This window comes from Ixodes scapularis, unplaced genomic scaffold (assembly GCF_016920785.2).
Source record: "Ixodes scapularis isolate PalLabHiFi unplaced genomic scaffold, ASM1692078v2 PGA_scaffold6__148_contigs__length_123643588, whole genome shotgun sequence".
Taxonomy (NCBI): domain Eukaryota; kingdom Metazoa; phylum Arthropoda; class Arachnida; order Ixodida; family Ixodidae; genus Ixodes; species Ixodes scapularis.
Genome location: NW_024609881.1, coordinates 43,746,054 through 43,762,900, shown reverse-complemented (window position 1 = coordinate 43,762,900; position 16,847 = coordinate 43,746,054). Strand labels below are relative to the sequence as shown.

The following is a 16,847-nucleotide window of genomic DNA, read 5'->3' as shown; positions in this document are numbered from 1 at the left end:
AGTGATTCTCCTCTTCACCTCGTCCGCTAGAACAGGTGAGCCGAAGCGAGAAGGAGAGAAGCGAGGCCGCTTCCCCTCATTCTTACCTGCTCCAGGGGGATCGTGATGTCATAGTCCTTGCTCGATCGCGCCCTTTTTTAAAAATACGGCCATCTATTTGAGATATCAATATATGAGCGATGTTTTGGATCTCCACACTTCTGCGGCCTTATTTGGCGAAATACTAATTTCGGCTCAGTATCAGTTTAAATTATGAATTTTGTTAGTCATGAACTTAAATTACGACTTTCAGGTGGCTTTGTATATGCCGAAAACAAGGCGCGGGAAGTTGCCAAGGCGAGACTCTCCAGTCCTCTCTTGGATTCGAGCTGGAATGAAGTTGCCTGCTTTTCATTTTGGCACTATACTGTGGTTAAGGATATCACGACCAGGTGGGCATACATTTCCTACAGCCTGTTTCAATTTAAGAGCGGAAAGAAAACTCCCACCCTCAAAGCTCTTTGCTGACCATGATTGGCGCCTTTCCCCTTTCCTCTCGCCTCCTTTCCAGCGTTTGCTCTGCTAAAGTGGAAAGGAGGAGGACTTTTTAGGAGTTTGTCCTGCTGTTGGTAACCTGCAACATGCTACAGTTATATGAATTCATTTATGATCAATTTTTGCATCGTTTTTTCCTCTACATTTTTTTCTAATATTTATGTGGTTTCTGGACTCTCTTTAATTTTGAAAAACGAAAACTTTGAAGGGAAGGTTTAAGTGCATTTCTGTGTTCATTTTTTTAAAGACAAAGTAGTTATCAAAGTAGTAGCTAGATTAAGTAGTTATTAGGTCATTAGAGGTTTTTAAAAGAAGGGGTTAGTTTCACTTCATTTGCATGAGCTATGCAGTTTCTGCATAAGAACAAAGGTATCGGAGTAAGTTTCTGCATAAGAACAAAGGTATCAGAGTGAGAGTGAGTAGGTTGTTTTTAAAGGGCCAAAGTTGTTACGAAAGCAAGCTAGCGGTTCTTCTGGTTAAAAAAAAAAGTAAACTCCGGTATAGATTCCAGAGTTCCTGACCGTGATTCAGAAACGTCGCAACAGGTGTGCCATTTACCATATGTCTGCCTTTCTGCTGTGCTGTCATGTGCCTAGGAGAAACATTGCAAAATGGCTAAGGATACAATACTGAAGAATCGCTGCTGGAATATTGTCCGTCTTTTTTTTGTTGAAAAACTACTTTGCCTTCGTTGTCCATGCAAACAATTTACAATATTTTTTTTCACCGCAAAGATAGACTATTCATTGCCGAACACTCAGTCTCGGTTTTCGAAAGATACGAGTGATTTTCGGAAGTTTTTAATAGAGAAAATGGTTTCGAACAAAGTCTACATACACACGGAGACAAATAACGCCTGCTACCGGGAGCGGGTCTCACTCTCCCATCGAAAGATTCCAAAACTAACTGAATTGCTTTAGTAAGATGAGGGCAAGCACTGAAACTTTGGCTTCTGATCCAAACCCATAGTGCTACATTTAGGCGGAGACTGCGAGTTGTGAAATGCACGGTTTATTAAAAACGTTAGAATTTATTGTCTGGTTCCGTCCTGGCTCTTTTGTTGTTGTCCTGTTTCCCCCTCTCGTCCGTGTCAAAAGGCGTTTACCATGTTCTCAAAGTTCCACCACCGACTCGCCCGACACCCGACATTGATTTTTTGCTCAGTTCATATGCTCTTCCCAACCACTTTCGCTCTTACGTAAGGGGGAAAGAGTTTTCTCGCACGCTTCCACTGGCGCGCCGCTGTCGACGCGCACTCGTCTTACGACGGCAGTGTGGTTTCGTTTTCCCTGTATGCACGGTGTACGCGACCACAGTTACGCAGCGACGACGCCGTTTCCGTGAAACCGCCGTCACCCACCCCAGAAACCAGATTGGCTCTCCGAAGGCAGACCGTTGCGAGGCTGAATTATCCATCCTTTGCTGAGTCGAGACCCCTGCTCTAAATGCTTTTCCATTTCGTCGAGAAACCGCGTACCGGCAGCAGCGATTTCGGCACAATTTTTAAACCAATAACTGTGTATTGCAGAAAAGCCACCGTCGGTGTCGGCGGGACGAGAACGTTCTTATCTGCCGATTAGTAATTAATTTGCCTTAAAGAAAAATTCGAAGAATTGTAGGCGGACCGGTATCAAACACACGACCCTTCGGTTCCGATACAGACAGGCTATCGACTAGGCGACGCTGCTTGGGAACAAGCGGGGGTTTATATTTAGCCATCGCGTTTCATTCTTAAAGGCGAAGCTTAAGTGTCCTGCAATTTTTCTTCAGCTTTTAATTTGTTTTGGCTCGTCTCTCAGCTTCGACACGACGCTTGCTCTTTACGTGGGACTCTGGAGACGACTCTACATTTTAGATCGGACAATCAAAAAATTCCTGCAGAATTCATTTTAGAGACATCAAGAGTGACCGGCTCATAAATTACGGTGCTTTCAGCGTTACATTGATGGTGACCTCTGCCTCTGGAGACGTTTTCTGGTCGAGTAACGGTGAACTGAAGAAGTCCTGGAGTCATCAAGTGATCTTGCTGCAACTTCAAGATCTCAAAAATGGGGTAAGAGTTTTCTTCACGGGATGTGTGGGGAATGTAAAATGCTTTGTAAATAGTGTAAGAACGCTTTAATATTCTTTATGAAAGTTGACTGTTAGATGTCTTTGTCGACATGTACATGGTGTTATTTTAGATTCAACAGATTGTTTCTTGAAACGCCGTGAAAGCTACACTAATCTGGTTGGTGCGGGTGAGCTACACGGTCAGTAGGACATAACGTGGGAGGGTAACCGTCACGACAAGTCAGGTAACTCACTAGAATTGTTAGTTAACTTTTTAATTAGTGAAATTAAGTAAACGGATCCAACTGAAAACTTGCTGAACATCTTTAGAAACCACTAAATTAGTAAATACAAAAACAAAAGATTCGGGTTAGATGGGGACGTGTGGTTTGCGCTAAAGTTACCACACGTGCAACAGGCACAGGGCTGGTGTTGCGAGAACACAGATATGTGATAATCCTATACTTTAAATCTTCGTTAAGCATTATTATTTTTTTAATATAATGAAGCCATGTGTGCAATAGGCTGCTTTATTTTCCTTCTCGCAAAATTAGCAGTAGCGTCATTCTTATATTGCAGCCTCCCGAGAGAGTGTTCCTGGATGCCTCGCTGAACAGCAGTTTGATTGCTGTCGACGATCTTGTCCTTAGCCTCGGTCACTGCCCTTCCTACCGTATGTATTCAGATTTAGACATTTAAACTGAAATGCAGTGTTAAAGGAATCGATGTCTGTTAGGTAAATGAAGTAAGCTATAAATTATGACCCATAGATATCCTGTAAGTGAAAGGAACATGGGCCACATGTTCTTCGTACATTCCAAAGTACATCAGTCATTACCCTTAGTGCATTCCTAGTAAAATCCAGTGTTGGGTAAAGTATGTGTATTGGAGAATTGGTGTAAACTAGAAAATATGTCGAGTAGGTTTTCTTCTAAAAGTAAAGTAACAATTACAATGGTCACGATTTTTTTTTACGTTCCAAACGTTTATCGGCCCCTACCCTTCGAACATTTCAATCACAATGCTGTGTTGAGTAAAGTATATGTATCACATAATTGATGTAAACTACAGAATGTGACTGGCAGATTTTATAGTGCAAGGAATGTAACAAGTACAGCTCGGTCACTGCTTTTTGCATATCCCAAAAGTATATTGGTCACTGCCCTTCACACAGCCTTATACAAGTGCAGTGTTGAGTAAGGTATTTATATTAGGCAATTGACTTAAACTATAAGGAAATGTAAAAATACATTGGGTAAAATGTGCTTGGAAGTAGTCTGATTGAGACGTTTTTACTTTCCAAATACAAATACTTATTCAGCGATATATTTGTGTACGGCCCTCTCATTCCTTCCAGACTTCAATTGGCGGAAATCGGTGCAATAACAGTTGAATATATTACTTAGCACTCAAGGACTGAGCATTTCTTTGAGAAGTATGTGCTAATGAGATTTACTTCGCATAAAATACTGTAGTACTAAAAATATACCTAAAATTGATTTTTAGTTAAAAGGTACAAAATACCGTATAAAAACATTAGTTATATCGGCTTGAATTTTATATCCTCACCAGAGAACAGAACTTAAAATTTTTTTGTTCCCTTGGGAATATCAGAGAATGAACAAGGCTTTATCCGTGGAATATATGTATATGTGAGTAATTTGCTTATTAAAGGGGCACTGACACATCAAAATAATTTTTTTTATTATACGAAACGATTGAAAACGATGCCGGGACATTACCCTCAAAATTTGAAATTTGGGAATTCAGTATTTGTGAAGTAAAAAAACAATTTCCAAATGCCGAATTCGAAGTTCCCGCGCGATCGGCGCCGGTGCCTTGATGTCAAAAATTGCGGAGTCCTGAGAGTCCACTTTTTTTCACCACTCCCTGCTGTTGCCATGGCGACCCAAAGCGAGGAGGAAAGGAGCGAGCGCAGGCGCTGCGGCGGACCGGTTTTGAGCGGTGTCGCCTGTTTTCCGTTGGAGGATACAAATCCAAGAGACGGCACCACAACGAACTCCCGATTTTTGGTATTTCAAAAAGAAGGGCCGTAGTGCGTTCGCAATTGCGTTAAAAAACATGTTTTAGGATTGCCGTAATTAAATGTTATAGAGATGTCGCCTACAAAGCTTCTAAATTTCATGATTTTTGACGTCACCGATCAAAGGAAGCGAGGAGGCGAGAGGCGGGAAAATCAAACGCCAAAAATAAAAAGGCGCGCGCGCGCGCGGGAAAATTTTTTTTCGCGATGCGGTTTTTTTTTTGCGTGTTTATGACTGGAACTTGCATCATTTTAGACAATAAAAATAAATACGACCTTTGGGGTGTCAGTGCCCCTTTAAGTGCATACAATATTTTACTGGGAACCATTTTAACTCTTGGAAACTGATGCTCAGCTGGAGCTTACTTGCGTAGCTAGTTTTAATTAATTAATTCATTAATGAATTTCAGAGAATGGACTGAGCTGCGATTTTGAGCGTGGACCCTGCACTTGGACCAACACCTTGCGAACTAGAAACTCGGCTACATGGAGGATACAGAGTGGATCTGTTCGCACATCTCTTGCACATCCACACTCGGACCACACCCGCAACAGCACAAAGGGTATGCTGCATTATAGAGCTCAAGAAGTTTGTGCTGAAACTCTCTTTTGTGAGCATAGTGTGAAAAAGAGTAGCATAAATAGCGGGTCATATGATCCTAATCAATAAGGCGGCATTCATACTAAACAACTTGATTCATGCGGCTGTGCTCCCTGCATGACACAGTTAGATCTTGATTAGCGAATTTCACAGGACTGTGGAAAATTGTTCACCATTCTAAAATATAGCTGTAGTGAATACTCGTAGCTCGGCACTATAATAAATAAACGAGGCAAAATAAAGTAACCTACCTTTTCCACGAGATGGTACACAGTCACATTACAGGCAATTGTACACCCGCCGGCGATATGAATGTAAACGCCGGACCGTCGACCGTCCATGCTATCAGCGCCATGACGCGGCTGCCGTGGCGGCTCGCTTTTTTGTCGCGCTCTTCGCCGAGATTAAGCGCTGGGATCGAGCGTTGTTTCCAGATCTGCTGCTACTCCCTGCAGAAACTGCGGAAGTGAGCTTCGATTCTGCATCTCTTTTTGTGGGCGCGGCTGATATAACACCGTCATCGTCGCAAGTGCGACGCGGTTGCTGGCGCATCACACGGGGCTATACTCATGGGAAAAACAACAACACAAATTATTCATTTGTGATTTTGACGCAGGGCTTGGATGACTGAATCAAACACTGAGTAAGTGTTAATCCAGAAGAGCACCATTCAAATACTTGCCCCCGGCCCATCGCTGATGCAGCATTCATATTTGTGCAGTCGGTCGAGGAAGGCGGCGTAAAGAAATCTAGTGCACATAACTCCTGTTTTATAAACGTCGACCTCTGTCACACAAACTCACTAAAACACCATTTATATGGGGTGTCCCAAGTGAACCTTCCGTAGGAAAACGAGCCAGAAAAATCGATGCCTGCAGTTAGAACGCTCAAACTTTCACCAATTGTGCACCTGGCAGGCCAGGTTTACTGTGTGAGATAATAAGGCGCAGTTCTCTTTTTAAAAAAAATGAGAATGAAAAACTTGACTAAGTCAGGGTAGGGCTCGTTTGTAGACGACCGAGTTAGCGACGCTATTTACTTGTGGCGCCATCTCCCGATAGGCGCAGAAAGCAGGCGACCCGTTGTCTGCTCGCTTCGCCTATCAGGAGATGGGACCACAGGTAAATTTGCGTTGCCAACTTAGTCGTCTGTGAACGCGCCGGGCCTTGACTTTGAAAAGGTTTTCGCTTTCAATTATTACAGGAAGAGAACTATGGCTTAAAATTTCACACGGTAAAACTGACCTGCTCAGTGCACATTTGGTGAAAGTTTGAACTTTTTATGTGAAGGCGCCAATTTTTCCGGATTGCTTTACAGCGGAATGTCCACTTTGGACAGCCTATAGTTCGTTGTTTCTGCCTGTAGCATTGCATCAGAGCATTGAAACTTAACGTGCATGAGAAACGTGTGCGTAACCACTGAAAGACTAATGTAATAAATAAATATGGTGAGGCAATATGATCATTCCGGATCTGTCATTTTTGCAAAGGGTCTTACATGTTCCTGAGCGCCCTTGCCCGGGCTTACGGACAGAGAGCAGAGCTGGTCAGCGAGGTGGTGTCCTTTGGATCGCCAGGCAGCCTGTGCATGGACTTCTGGTTCAATGTGGGTGGCTCCGGTCATTCACAACTTCAGGTAATTGAAGCACGACCAGAATGCTTTGTCAACGTTAAAATGTTCTCGGTTCCTTGCCGTGTCCTGCAAATGAAGTGTGGCGACAGCCGCAATACAGTGCACTGCTGCACATTGTTGCACATAGCTCCAAATTGCTCCACACTGCCGCACATTTCTCGTCACTGTTGCAGACTCTGCTGGGCACAAAATTGCTTTGAATCATGCCAAACTCGGGCGTTTTTTCGCTGGAGCTAGTGGGAATATGTTACTGCGTGATTTTCACGGTGCAACGTGACGTCGAGCGATAGTATGACGTGACATTGTAACTTCACGTGACATTGTGACCTCACATGGCATTGTGATTTACATAACATTGAGGCGTCACGTGACACTTCGGCATCACGTGATGCTTCAAAGTCAAGTGACATCATGATATCACATGACTGGGACGCCATGTGACACTGGTGTCACGTGAAATGACGTCTTGTGACACTGACGTCGTATTACTGGCATCACTTAACATTGTGACGTCAATTCGCATTGTGGCTTAACATGACGTGGTGGCACCACGTCACACTGTGGCGTCACATGATAGAACGACGGGGTGTAGCATTAATGTCATGTCACAATGGCATCACGTGGAATTCTGACGTCATGTGACTGTGATGTCACATGACACGGGCATCAGGTGATGCCATAAGTTCGTATGAGACAATATCATATGATATTGTGTCATACGTTACACTGTGGCGTCATGCGATATTATGTCTTGTTATAATGACTTCGTGTTACTTTGCCCTCACGTAACATTGAAACATCAAGTGGCATTGTGACTTCATGTCACAATGCGACGTTACATGACATCGCAACAGTGTGTTACACTGACGTCATGTTACGCTGGCATCACGTTACTTTCTGACGACGTGTAACACATGTCAGATAACACTGGCAGCACGTGATGCCCTAAAGCTATGTGAAACCATGATATCACATGATTGGGATGTCGTGTGACACTGACGCCATGTGATATTAAGACGTGTTGTGATCAGATTTGTACAGGATACTAAAAAGCGAATGAATTACATTTACGATTACCCAAGGCTTCATTGTAACTAATTGTTGTTACAATTACTCTTCCTTAAGAGGATATAGCAGTAGAATTTCATCTCCGATAGGAACTTTTCTAGAATCCAGATGGCACTGGGGAGGAAGCCCTTCCACTCAACTGCTTACGCGATATAGTGCTAGTTCCAAATAGATATAAAGAAAAAGCTCGTCTTTTTGTTCCGGTTATCAGCGGACGGCTTTACCCTGAAAGCCCCCCCCCCCCCCCCCCCCCCCTTTAACCCACCCATCCCGTCCCTCCGCCCTGCGAGCTGCGAGAATGGCTTTGTGGGCCTCCGAGGTCATCGCGAAAGGGGCCCTTTGTCCCATCCTTACCGGATCAGGAAGAAAAAAAAGCGGGGTTAAGGCCTGACCACACTAGCGTGAACGGCGCCGCCGGGCGGCACCGCCGTCCGGCGTCCTAACGCGAGGAGTCCACATTGGCCTCCGTTTTGCAGGCGTCACGTGACAGCACTGGATCCCGCGATCGCGCCTCCCGTCGGATTTCCCGCTCTTTCGTCGTCTGCTCTTCGTTACATTCTTCCGTCCCGCACTCGCTGCCTACATGGTAGGAGTCCATAATGACCTGGTGATCAGCGTCTATGTGATTATCCTAGCCTGCTCGTTGATCTTGCGACATCGCCGCGCTCTGAAGGGAAGGAGGCGCAGGTTTTGGGTCCGGCCGAGTTGGTTCCACTGAAACAACGAAGGACAGGACAGGTCTGGCGCGCCGCCGGGGCTTTGCTGCCCCGGCGGCGCGCCGGAGATGAAGGCTACTCTCGAAAGTGTCACGAAATCAACACGACACCCGTCACAACACAGACGACATGAACGAAGTGCTACACAGAAACTCACTTGTAATTCCGAATTCCTCTCCTATAATTTCCCAGCGGTTGTTCTTAGCGTCCTTATCTAGGTAGTCTAGCTGCGTCTTGTCATATAAAAAGGGAAACAGTCGCACAGTTTCAAGGAACCGCTCCGTTGGGGAAGGCATCGGGGGGAAATAGGAAGAGCAGACGGCACGAAACACGTCCTTCGGAACGTGAAAGACGCGCCGAGGACCGGCTTGAGCGTTGCCATGGCATCGCGACGTCACTATCTACGCCACCTCCCATTGGCTCCTCTCTTCTGCGGCAAGCGGCGCCGAGCTCTGAACCGTGCAGGGAGCGGTTGACTCTGCGGCGCCGTACGTCGCGCCGTTGAAGCCGAAAACTGGTTTGGGTCGGCAAACGACAGCGCGAACCGACGCGCCGCAGGCCTCCGTGACGCCAATGTAATTGTGCCTTTAGGGAACGCCTCTGTTGCAGATTGAAAAAAATTTGACGCTCACGAGAAAACGACGAGAAACTAGAAGATTGGAACGACACGAGCGGAACGAGGCGAGGGACATACAGAAGCCGATCGAGACACTTCTGTGTCATGATGATAAATTGATTTATTAGTGTAAATACAGTTTGTGTTTTGTTTTTTTTCGTTAATCGCCTGATTTAAAATAGGACACCCACAAGACCTCTTCGGTACTGAAACAGCCTCATTTCGCTGCCTGATACTTTGGATTCATTTGGCTCGGTTCCTCAGCTATTTCGCGTTCCAAGATTTCTCGTATGATACGATTTCTAAATAGGATGTAGACTGTTCATATCGTCATTACAAAAAAATGAAATATGCCATATTGTTTTTACAAAACGAAATATGCCATGTGTCGTGTCGTAATGCTGCGAAATAATCTACCGCAAGTCAGAATGGCGTTGCGTACTAAACTGCGGCCCCTCAGCCTACTTTTCATTCCCGCGAAGCAGTGCTTTGAAAAATAAAGCTACTCACTGTAAAAAGTGTCGGATCTCCTTGATTGAAAAAAGAAACGAAATGAACCAGTTCAGGATACCATCAGCAGCCATTAGAGTCACTTTTTGTTTTCTAAAGCACCGGATTTCAAAGGTCCCCCCAATTTCTAAATTGTTGTGCTATCTCTAAATGGCACGGAATCAGAACTAAATCTGTTGTGCTGCCGAAATGCCCGAAAAATCAATAACCACAAGTTTAGATAGTGCTGCGTCTTAAATACGTACTGATCAAAGCTCAGTTCTAGAGTCAGAAAGCTATGCTTTAAAAAATATTAAAACAATACCTTCCATAATCACCTGTTCCGATTCGTTTACAGTGACCTGACGAGATCATTTCTTTGCCTAGCCGTCTCAGGAACGATTTAATATTGGCTGATAGTATATTCCACGATAATATTTGCCTTATTTTTTGCCTGCAGTGTCAGACTGCCTATATTTTTATTCGTGCGATCCTAATCTCCCTGGGGTAAAACCGCTGTTCTACGCGTGACGTCACGACGAGGATAGAGCAACCAATCTTTACACTGATTTCAACCTCGTGCTCGCGGCTAATAAAGGCACCATATTGACGCGGACGGCTTCCAGCTTGGCTCTCAGTCGGAGTTGAAGTTTCCCCAATCCTGCGCGGTTGTTACAAAGAAAGGGAGACGAAACGACGAACATTGTGTGCTCGCACTTTGCGCTGGGGATAACGCAATTCTCAAATAGAACAGACTCATCTCACCAGCCAGTTTGACTACGCCACCGCTGCCTCAATGCATCGTGGAAACCTTAGTATTTCAGCACGTGCCCGAACCGCGTTAGAACTCTGCGCGTGAAAAGCACCAGACGGCACGAGTCGTCTCGGACACTGCCGCCTGTTTCTTGTGAACTAAAGTTTCGTCGGATTCACGCATGCGCCGTACGCTTGGTGGGATCGGTCTGTTAGAGGGGGTCTACTGGCTTGTGACTAGGGTAGGCATTGTTATATGGCATATCGAGAAATCTTGACCTTCTTCGTGTTTTGGCAATTTCTCTCTAGGGGAAATAAAAAGGAGGGGTACAAAGCTGTGCTTGAGTTGTCGCCGAGCAAAGCAATAATCGGGAAAATAACCGGACATTTCATCGAACGCCGTTTCATCAAAAAGTGGCCGTCCCGTACCGAAACGTTCAATTGCAACAATTGGCCGGTATTCTTAAACAAAGAATCCTAATAGCCGGCAAAAAGACGTTGCTAACAAAACAAAACAAAAAATTCAGGGCTAGTGGAGGGGTAGGTGGTGGAACCCGAATCCATCCGCTTGAGTACACCCCATGCTGGCGTGTCCCCCGTCGTGCCACCCAGGCGTCTGTCGTACGAGAAGTCAATACGAAATTTTCAAATTTTATTGCAGAAACCTGTGACGCAATCAGTGAAACAGCGTTCGGTGAAATGTCAGGTTTAGGTGCGTGTGACCTTCTCGCAACAGAACTTTGCGCACTTCTTCTGAAGTGCGCAACAGAACCTTAGTTGCCTCACTTCATGAAAATGTGATGGCTGAAAACTGGCATCGTGTTTCAGGCCCGTGCGATCTTTAGCGGTTTTGATAGAAAAAAGGTTCAGATCAATGCCGAAGTCACAAATTTCGGAAAAAGCTAATAGAAGAAAATTTCACCGCAAGACCGACCGACGCGGAGAAAAGCTCATCGGCCTCTTTATAAATGCGGTGGAACTCACCTACGATTTTAATTTTCAGAAATGGCATTCTTTTGGTATATGAATAATAGAAACATTATTTTCCGTATTTTTTTTTTTGTAGTAAGTTATGATTTTTGGTGTGATGGGTCCTGACTCAATTTGGGGGATCTCTGTGGTTGTCGGGTGCAATCACGAGGTCACTTCGTTACTGTTCATAGAACTCAACGTTCAGGCAATGTATTTATAGAAAAAGACGTGTCCATCCCTCTGTTAATTGTTCCCATTCTGCAAAACTGTAAACTTCTGTTTCTTCATTCCTATTGGTGTCTGCAGTATACGAATATTCTGTATTTCCCCGTTGGTGTTCCCCACAAAGCCCCCAGAAATGAGCCGCAAATACTAAATTTAAAAGCTTGATCGTATAATTCTTGAGTGGGCTTATCTCAGCATCTGTCAATTTTTCGGTGAACTTTTTTTTGGTGAGCTTTTCTCCCGTGAGCCTCTCGGTAATGCTTTGTTCACCGGCGGAGAAAAGCTCGCCGGAAATCCGGCGAATGCGGAGATGACCTCACCAGACTTTTGACAGATGCGGAGAAAAGCCCACCTTTACAAACCGTTTTAACACTATTTCTTCCCAGTTCTCAATATTTTATCGAACTCTGTTCTATCAAAGTCATTTAAATGAACGCCATATAATTGAACCCAATTTCACCGAAGCTGTTTTGTAGAACGCCGTTTTATCGAACATCATTGTTTCTGGCTAGATCGTTTCTTGTTTTTGTAAGTAGTGTCCTTTCTTTGCATCCAAAATAATAAAGATACTGTTACGAATAACTGAAAAAATTAACCGTTTAATGGGGCGAACAAAATAGAAGGTTGGCATCGCAGGCGTCGATGTCGGCGAAACAGCAGGATCTGGACTGACTCCGGCTCTCCACGCGGAGCCCCTTTTGTGAACGCGAGGGCTTCTGGAACAAACGGCCCAGAAGGTTCAACGCGTAGAACATTTAACCTCGAATAAGTAACAGGGTTCTCAAATTTACCAGAACGCGGCAATACAGAAACAATAAAAAGGTGTATCCGCGGCCAGGCATCGAGCCTCAGGTATTTGCGTGGAAGGCGAGGACGGTAACCGTTAGGCCACGGGCGCGCTACCTACTTGGCTAGCTGCGCACGCGGCAATATTATGTTCCGTTTTTCCTTTGTTTGTAGTAAACAATGACCTCTTTCGGTTATGTGGCCTAAGACGAACTTGATGCTTTTTGGGATGTCAGGAGTCGTCGGGTGCAGAGAAGGAATTCACATCGTTGCTTTTTGTGGTACTCAACATTGAGGCAATGTCCTGTCTCCATGTAAAAGTTAGCAGAAAAAAAAGTGTTCCCCACTTTTTTACATGTTCACATTTCACAAAACTAGATTTGTCTGCCTCTTTTTCATTTTTCTTAGAAAGCAAGCTATTCTTTTGGGGCTGAACGAGAACACTTGGTTTTACAAATATACGAACACGCAAAAGTGCAGCATGAGCCCTGAGCAAAGTGCGGGCGTGAGTTTTAAATATAAGCACCGCAGTGCAAACAATAATAACATATTTCGTAAATGAGCTTTTCTCCTGATTTGTCTGTTTTGCAGTGGGCATTTTACTGGTGAGCTTCTTTCCGGTAAGCTTTTTTCCGTCGCCCGTTGTCCGGTGAGATTGTTTGTCCGCCGCCCAACAGTAACAGCCGACCTGGGGCTCATCGCAGCCAAGACAGTACAATCGACGAACACCACAATAAAAGATGTGCGGATTCTTGCCTAGTACATTCGCCTCTATTTCATAGAATACTGAATCAAGATAGTGTGCTTGTTCGGGTCAAACAATGAGTGTTCCGCGCGACTTTCACAACTGCCAAATAGCAACGTGTCACGCCTACTACCAAAAAGCTTCTTCTGTTTTTAGTTTCACTGATTTTTTTTTCGCAATGTTTGTTTTATTTTAGTAGAAATTCGCCTCCCCAAGTTGATACGCAAAGCGAATGTCGAAAAATTAAAACAAAATCGACGAACTCACCTATGTTTCTTCCACATTTAAAATAAGTAAACATTTTAAATGCGTCTCTGCTGAACATTTCAACTCGAAAGATCAAATCACCTCTCCTACTTCGAACACAAAGAAGTGGTAAGACAGTATCTACTCTTTGACGCTTCGCTTGCTTTTATCTACCTGCATTTACTAACTTCAGGCCTCACGCAAGGACCACTTGAAGCGTGAAATCTTTCACTCCCATTTTCTTGACCGAAAACGCCAACAAAAAATAGAACATCCTCCCAATGACGGACTCCGGCGATTGAAAACTAATGACTCTTAAACACCCGCCAAATATCTTCGCCGCCAAAAAAACAAACAAACAAAAAACAAACTTATTACTTGCATTTGTGCGACCCCAAAACACTAACAAAAAACGAAACATCCTCCCAAGGACGCGCTCCGGCGATGTACAACCTATTACTCAGTATCGCGATAACCCGCAAAGTATATTCGCTCCCCCCCACCCCCTCCCCCCCCCCCCCCCAAAAAAAAAAAACGATCTCTTTTGGGAGGCACTTTTCCTCAAAATCCCAACTGTCAACCCGACGTTCTTGAAGATGCAAGTAGTCCGGGGCGCAATAACACATTGCGTGATTTCAAGAGCATGTTTTGCAGACACACTCATAGATGGCGCCAGCTGACAGCTGGAGTTTTTGACGTTCTGATAGGCTACAAACTTAGATAAAATTTACAATGAGAATCTCCGTAAAAAACATCTTGTAAGATATATATTAAAAAAGTCCTGGTCTTGAATGTGGTCGAGCCTAAATTTTGTATTTAGGTCCCGGTTTATTTTTAAATGTTTATGAAGAACGGAACGAAAAAACAAACAGACTTTTTCAAGCATCTTAAGTTCCGGTAAAAATTGTTAAGCTTAGAAATCGGAAAATGTAGCTCCACAACATTACTCAGTTTTGTATTATCTTTCTAATAAAACCATTCCCAAGTCAATCCATTCGGTGGTTTTCGAGGAAAAATTCTAGAAAGCTGTCATTGGAATAGCATAGGGCTCGGGAGCTGCGATATCCTCTTAATAATAAGTGACCGTTACTGCCAAAAGTAATCCGTTACTTTCGAGGCGTTACTTTAACTATATGTCCTAGGCCAGTTGTTCTCAAATGAGTGGCCGCTCTCCCTCTGGGGTCCCTGAAGGCCTTCTTAGGGTCCCCAAAGCCCTGAACCGAGCAATATTTGGTTTTTAATTGATACTGACTGCCTTACATCATCTGCACCAAGAGAGTAGGATTGATTAGTCTATGTTTCAAAGCTTCAAAGTTTGCTTGCATGCATTGAGTTTTCTTCATTTACGATTTTGTCATGGTTATCGTCTATTATCCCCCTCCTCCCCGATAGATCAGTGGTTGAGAACCACTGTCCTATGGTAAACAAAGAATAGAATGTCGATATGCAGTCGAAGACTCATGAAGCACGTGTCGGCCGTGCCACTGCTCAGTGTTCTTTAGCTAGATGTCAGGTGAGGAAATCACAGCACGGCATCCCTCCACTGTGGCAGCCAACGACAGTCAAGTCGGAAATCTGCTATTTAACATTGTTGCTAAAGAACAACAAAAAAAGCTGACGTAGGCCCTTATTTCTTTCTTATTAGCTGGTTTAAGGAAACTACAGCAGCGCAATAGGTTTTCCGTCATCATGCGCATTCAACCGACGACGTGTTCTAATATTCTAGAAAACAAGAAAGCATTGCCATTTTCCGAAGTCTCAAAAAGCTGATGCACAAGGAAGGTGATAAGGATGTGAGCAACCTGAAGCTTTTAGAAGAATAATCACGAAATAAAATACAAATTCACATGTTCAAAAAAATGAGAGGCGTTCCAATATCTTTTGAGCAGCGTCCCTGTTAGTGTTCCAAAAGTTTTATGTCGATTTCCGCTCCTGTTGTTACATTATACTAGATTTCGCAGTCACTATAACCGAAGAGGCCATTGTGAATTGTCTCGAGCTTTTGCAAGGCGCGCAATCGTTTGGTCCCCTCTCTGCATCTACGAAAGGGAAAACAGAGTGAATGTACAATAAGCCTAGGCATGCACGTATCCGCTATACCGTTTCGCATGTACATGAATAGTGATGATAGCTTGCGGGTGTTTTCTAAAGTTTTTCTCTGACAACATGAACAATTGTGATACTATTTGAAAGAGGAAGAATAAAGCTGGGTGGTGATGCTAGTTTAATAGTCATTTCGGAGCTGTGTACAATAAATTACCTTCTTAAAAAAGGACCAAGTCTATTTTCTACGCTATTATAGCAAATTTCTAAAGATAATATTTTCAGAGCAGATCTAAAATAACATCACTGCACAAGTTCAATCCCTGCATGTGAACACAGTTCACTAAAAGTTTATCATATTTTGCTGAAATGTTTACTCTGCCGACCTATGAATAACACAGTAAAATCGGATTAAGCTCCCATTACTCAATCTCTATCTAGCAGAGATATTGAATATATGGTCATATATCTGAAATCTGCAGAAAACATGCTGCCCCAGCAGAGGAATACCTTAAATATAGGCTCATAACTAAAAAAATTGAAGTTATTGAATATCTGATATTACATTTTTAATCTGCAGGAAGCATGGTGCCTCTGTGAAGGATGCAGTAAATATCCTTTCAAAAACATAAAAAAAATATGTTCAATATATACTAATATACATGTAATCGGATAAGAACATTGTGCCTCAGTGAAGTGTATCGTAAATATTTTTTCTTAAATAAAAAAAATAAGATATTGAATGTCTGAAAATACACTTCGAATATGCAAGAATCATGGTGTGTCTGTGAAGAATATCGTAATACACTTCCACAAACAAATGAAAAGATAATCTCTGCAGACCTTTATCTGTTACTGTCAGTGCCTTTATCAACGTCGAAATTTTTGCTTTATCCTATGCGTGCTCAGGTTCTCACAGCAGTGGACAGTACTGGCTTCAACGCTGTCTGGAGTTTCAAGGACGACACCGCAGGGCACTGGCTTCGCGGACAGATGAAGGTCTCCCTAGGACACCGGGTTGGTATCATGCAACATTTTTTTTCACTTTCTTGTTTTGTGTACTGTTGAAAGTTCAGGTTTTGCCCGGCTGCCAGCTAGTGCCGGGCCTACACGATCTCGGGGGAAATGTGAAGCGAGGGAAGGTCAGCTTAAGAACTGCTTTATTTCTCAACTAAAAATGATGCATATTGCCTCTTTGGGCATTGTGGCCGTAGACTTACGGCGGCGATTATACATATGAATGCTTCTGCTTATACGCGAAACCACGAGCCACTGGGAATCGTTGCTATATGTAGGCCTTCAGGAAACTATTGTATTTTCATCAT

At 43.7% G+C, this 16,847-nt stretch overlaps 1 protein-coding gene across 1 annotated transcript in view; it reads left to right on the top strand.

Annotated features, from left to right (window-relative positions):
* LOC8033083 (MAM and LDL-receptor class A domain-containing protein 1) overlaps positions 1-16,590 on the top strand; it is an 83,585-nt gene extending 66,995 nt beyond the window's left edge. Inside the window, exons 10-15 of the mRNA XM_040210477.2 lie at positions 293-431; positions 2,470-2,587; positions 3,166-3,259; positions 5,041-5,193; positions 6,721-6,866; positions 16,432-16,590. Of these exons, the coding sequence (XP_040066411.1) occupies positions 293-431; positions 2,470-2,587; positions 3,166-3,259; positions 5,041-5,193; positions 6,721-6,866; positions 16,432-16,590 (809 nt within the window). The remainder of the gene's footprint in view (positions 1-292; positions 432-2,469; positions 2,588-3,165; positions 3,260-5,040; positions 5,194-6,720; positions 6,867-16,431) is intronic.
* The last annotated feature ends 257 nt before the right edge of the window (positions 16,591-16,847 follow it).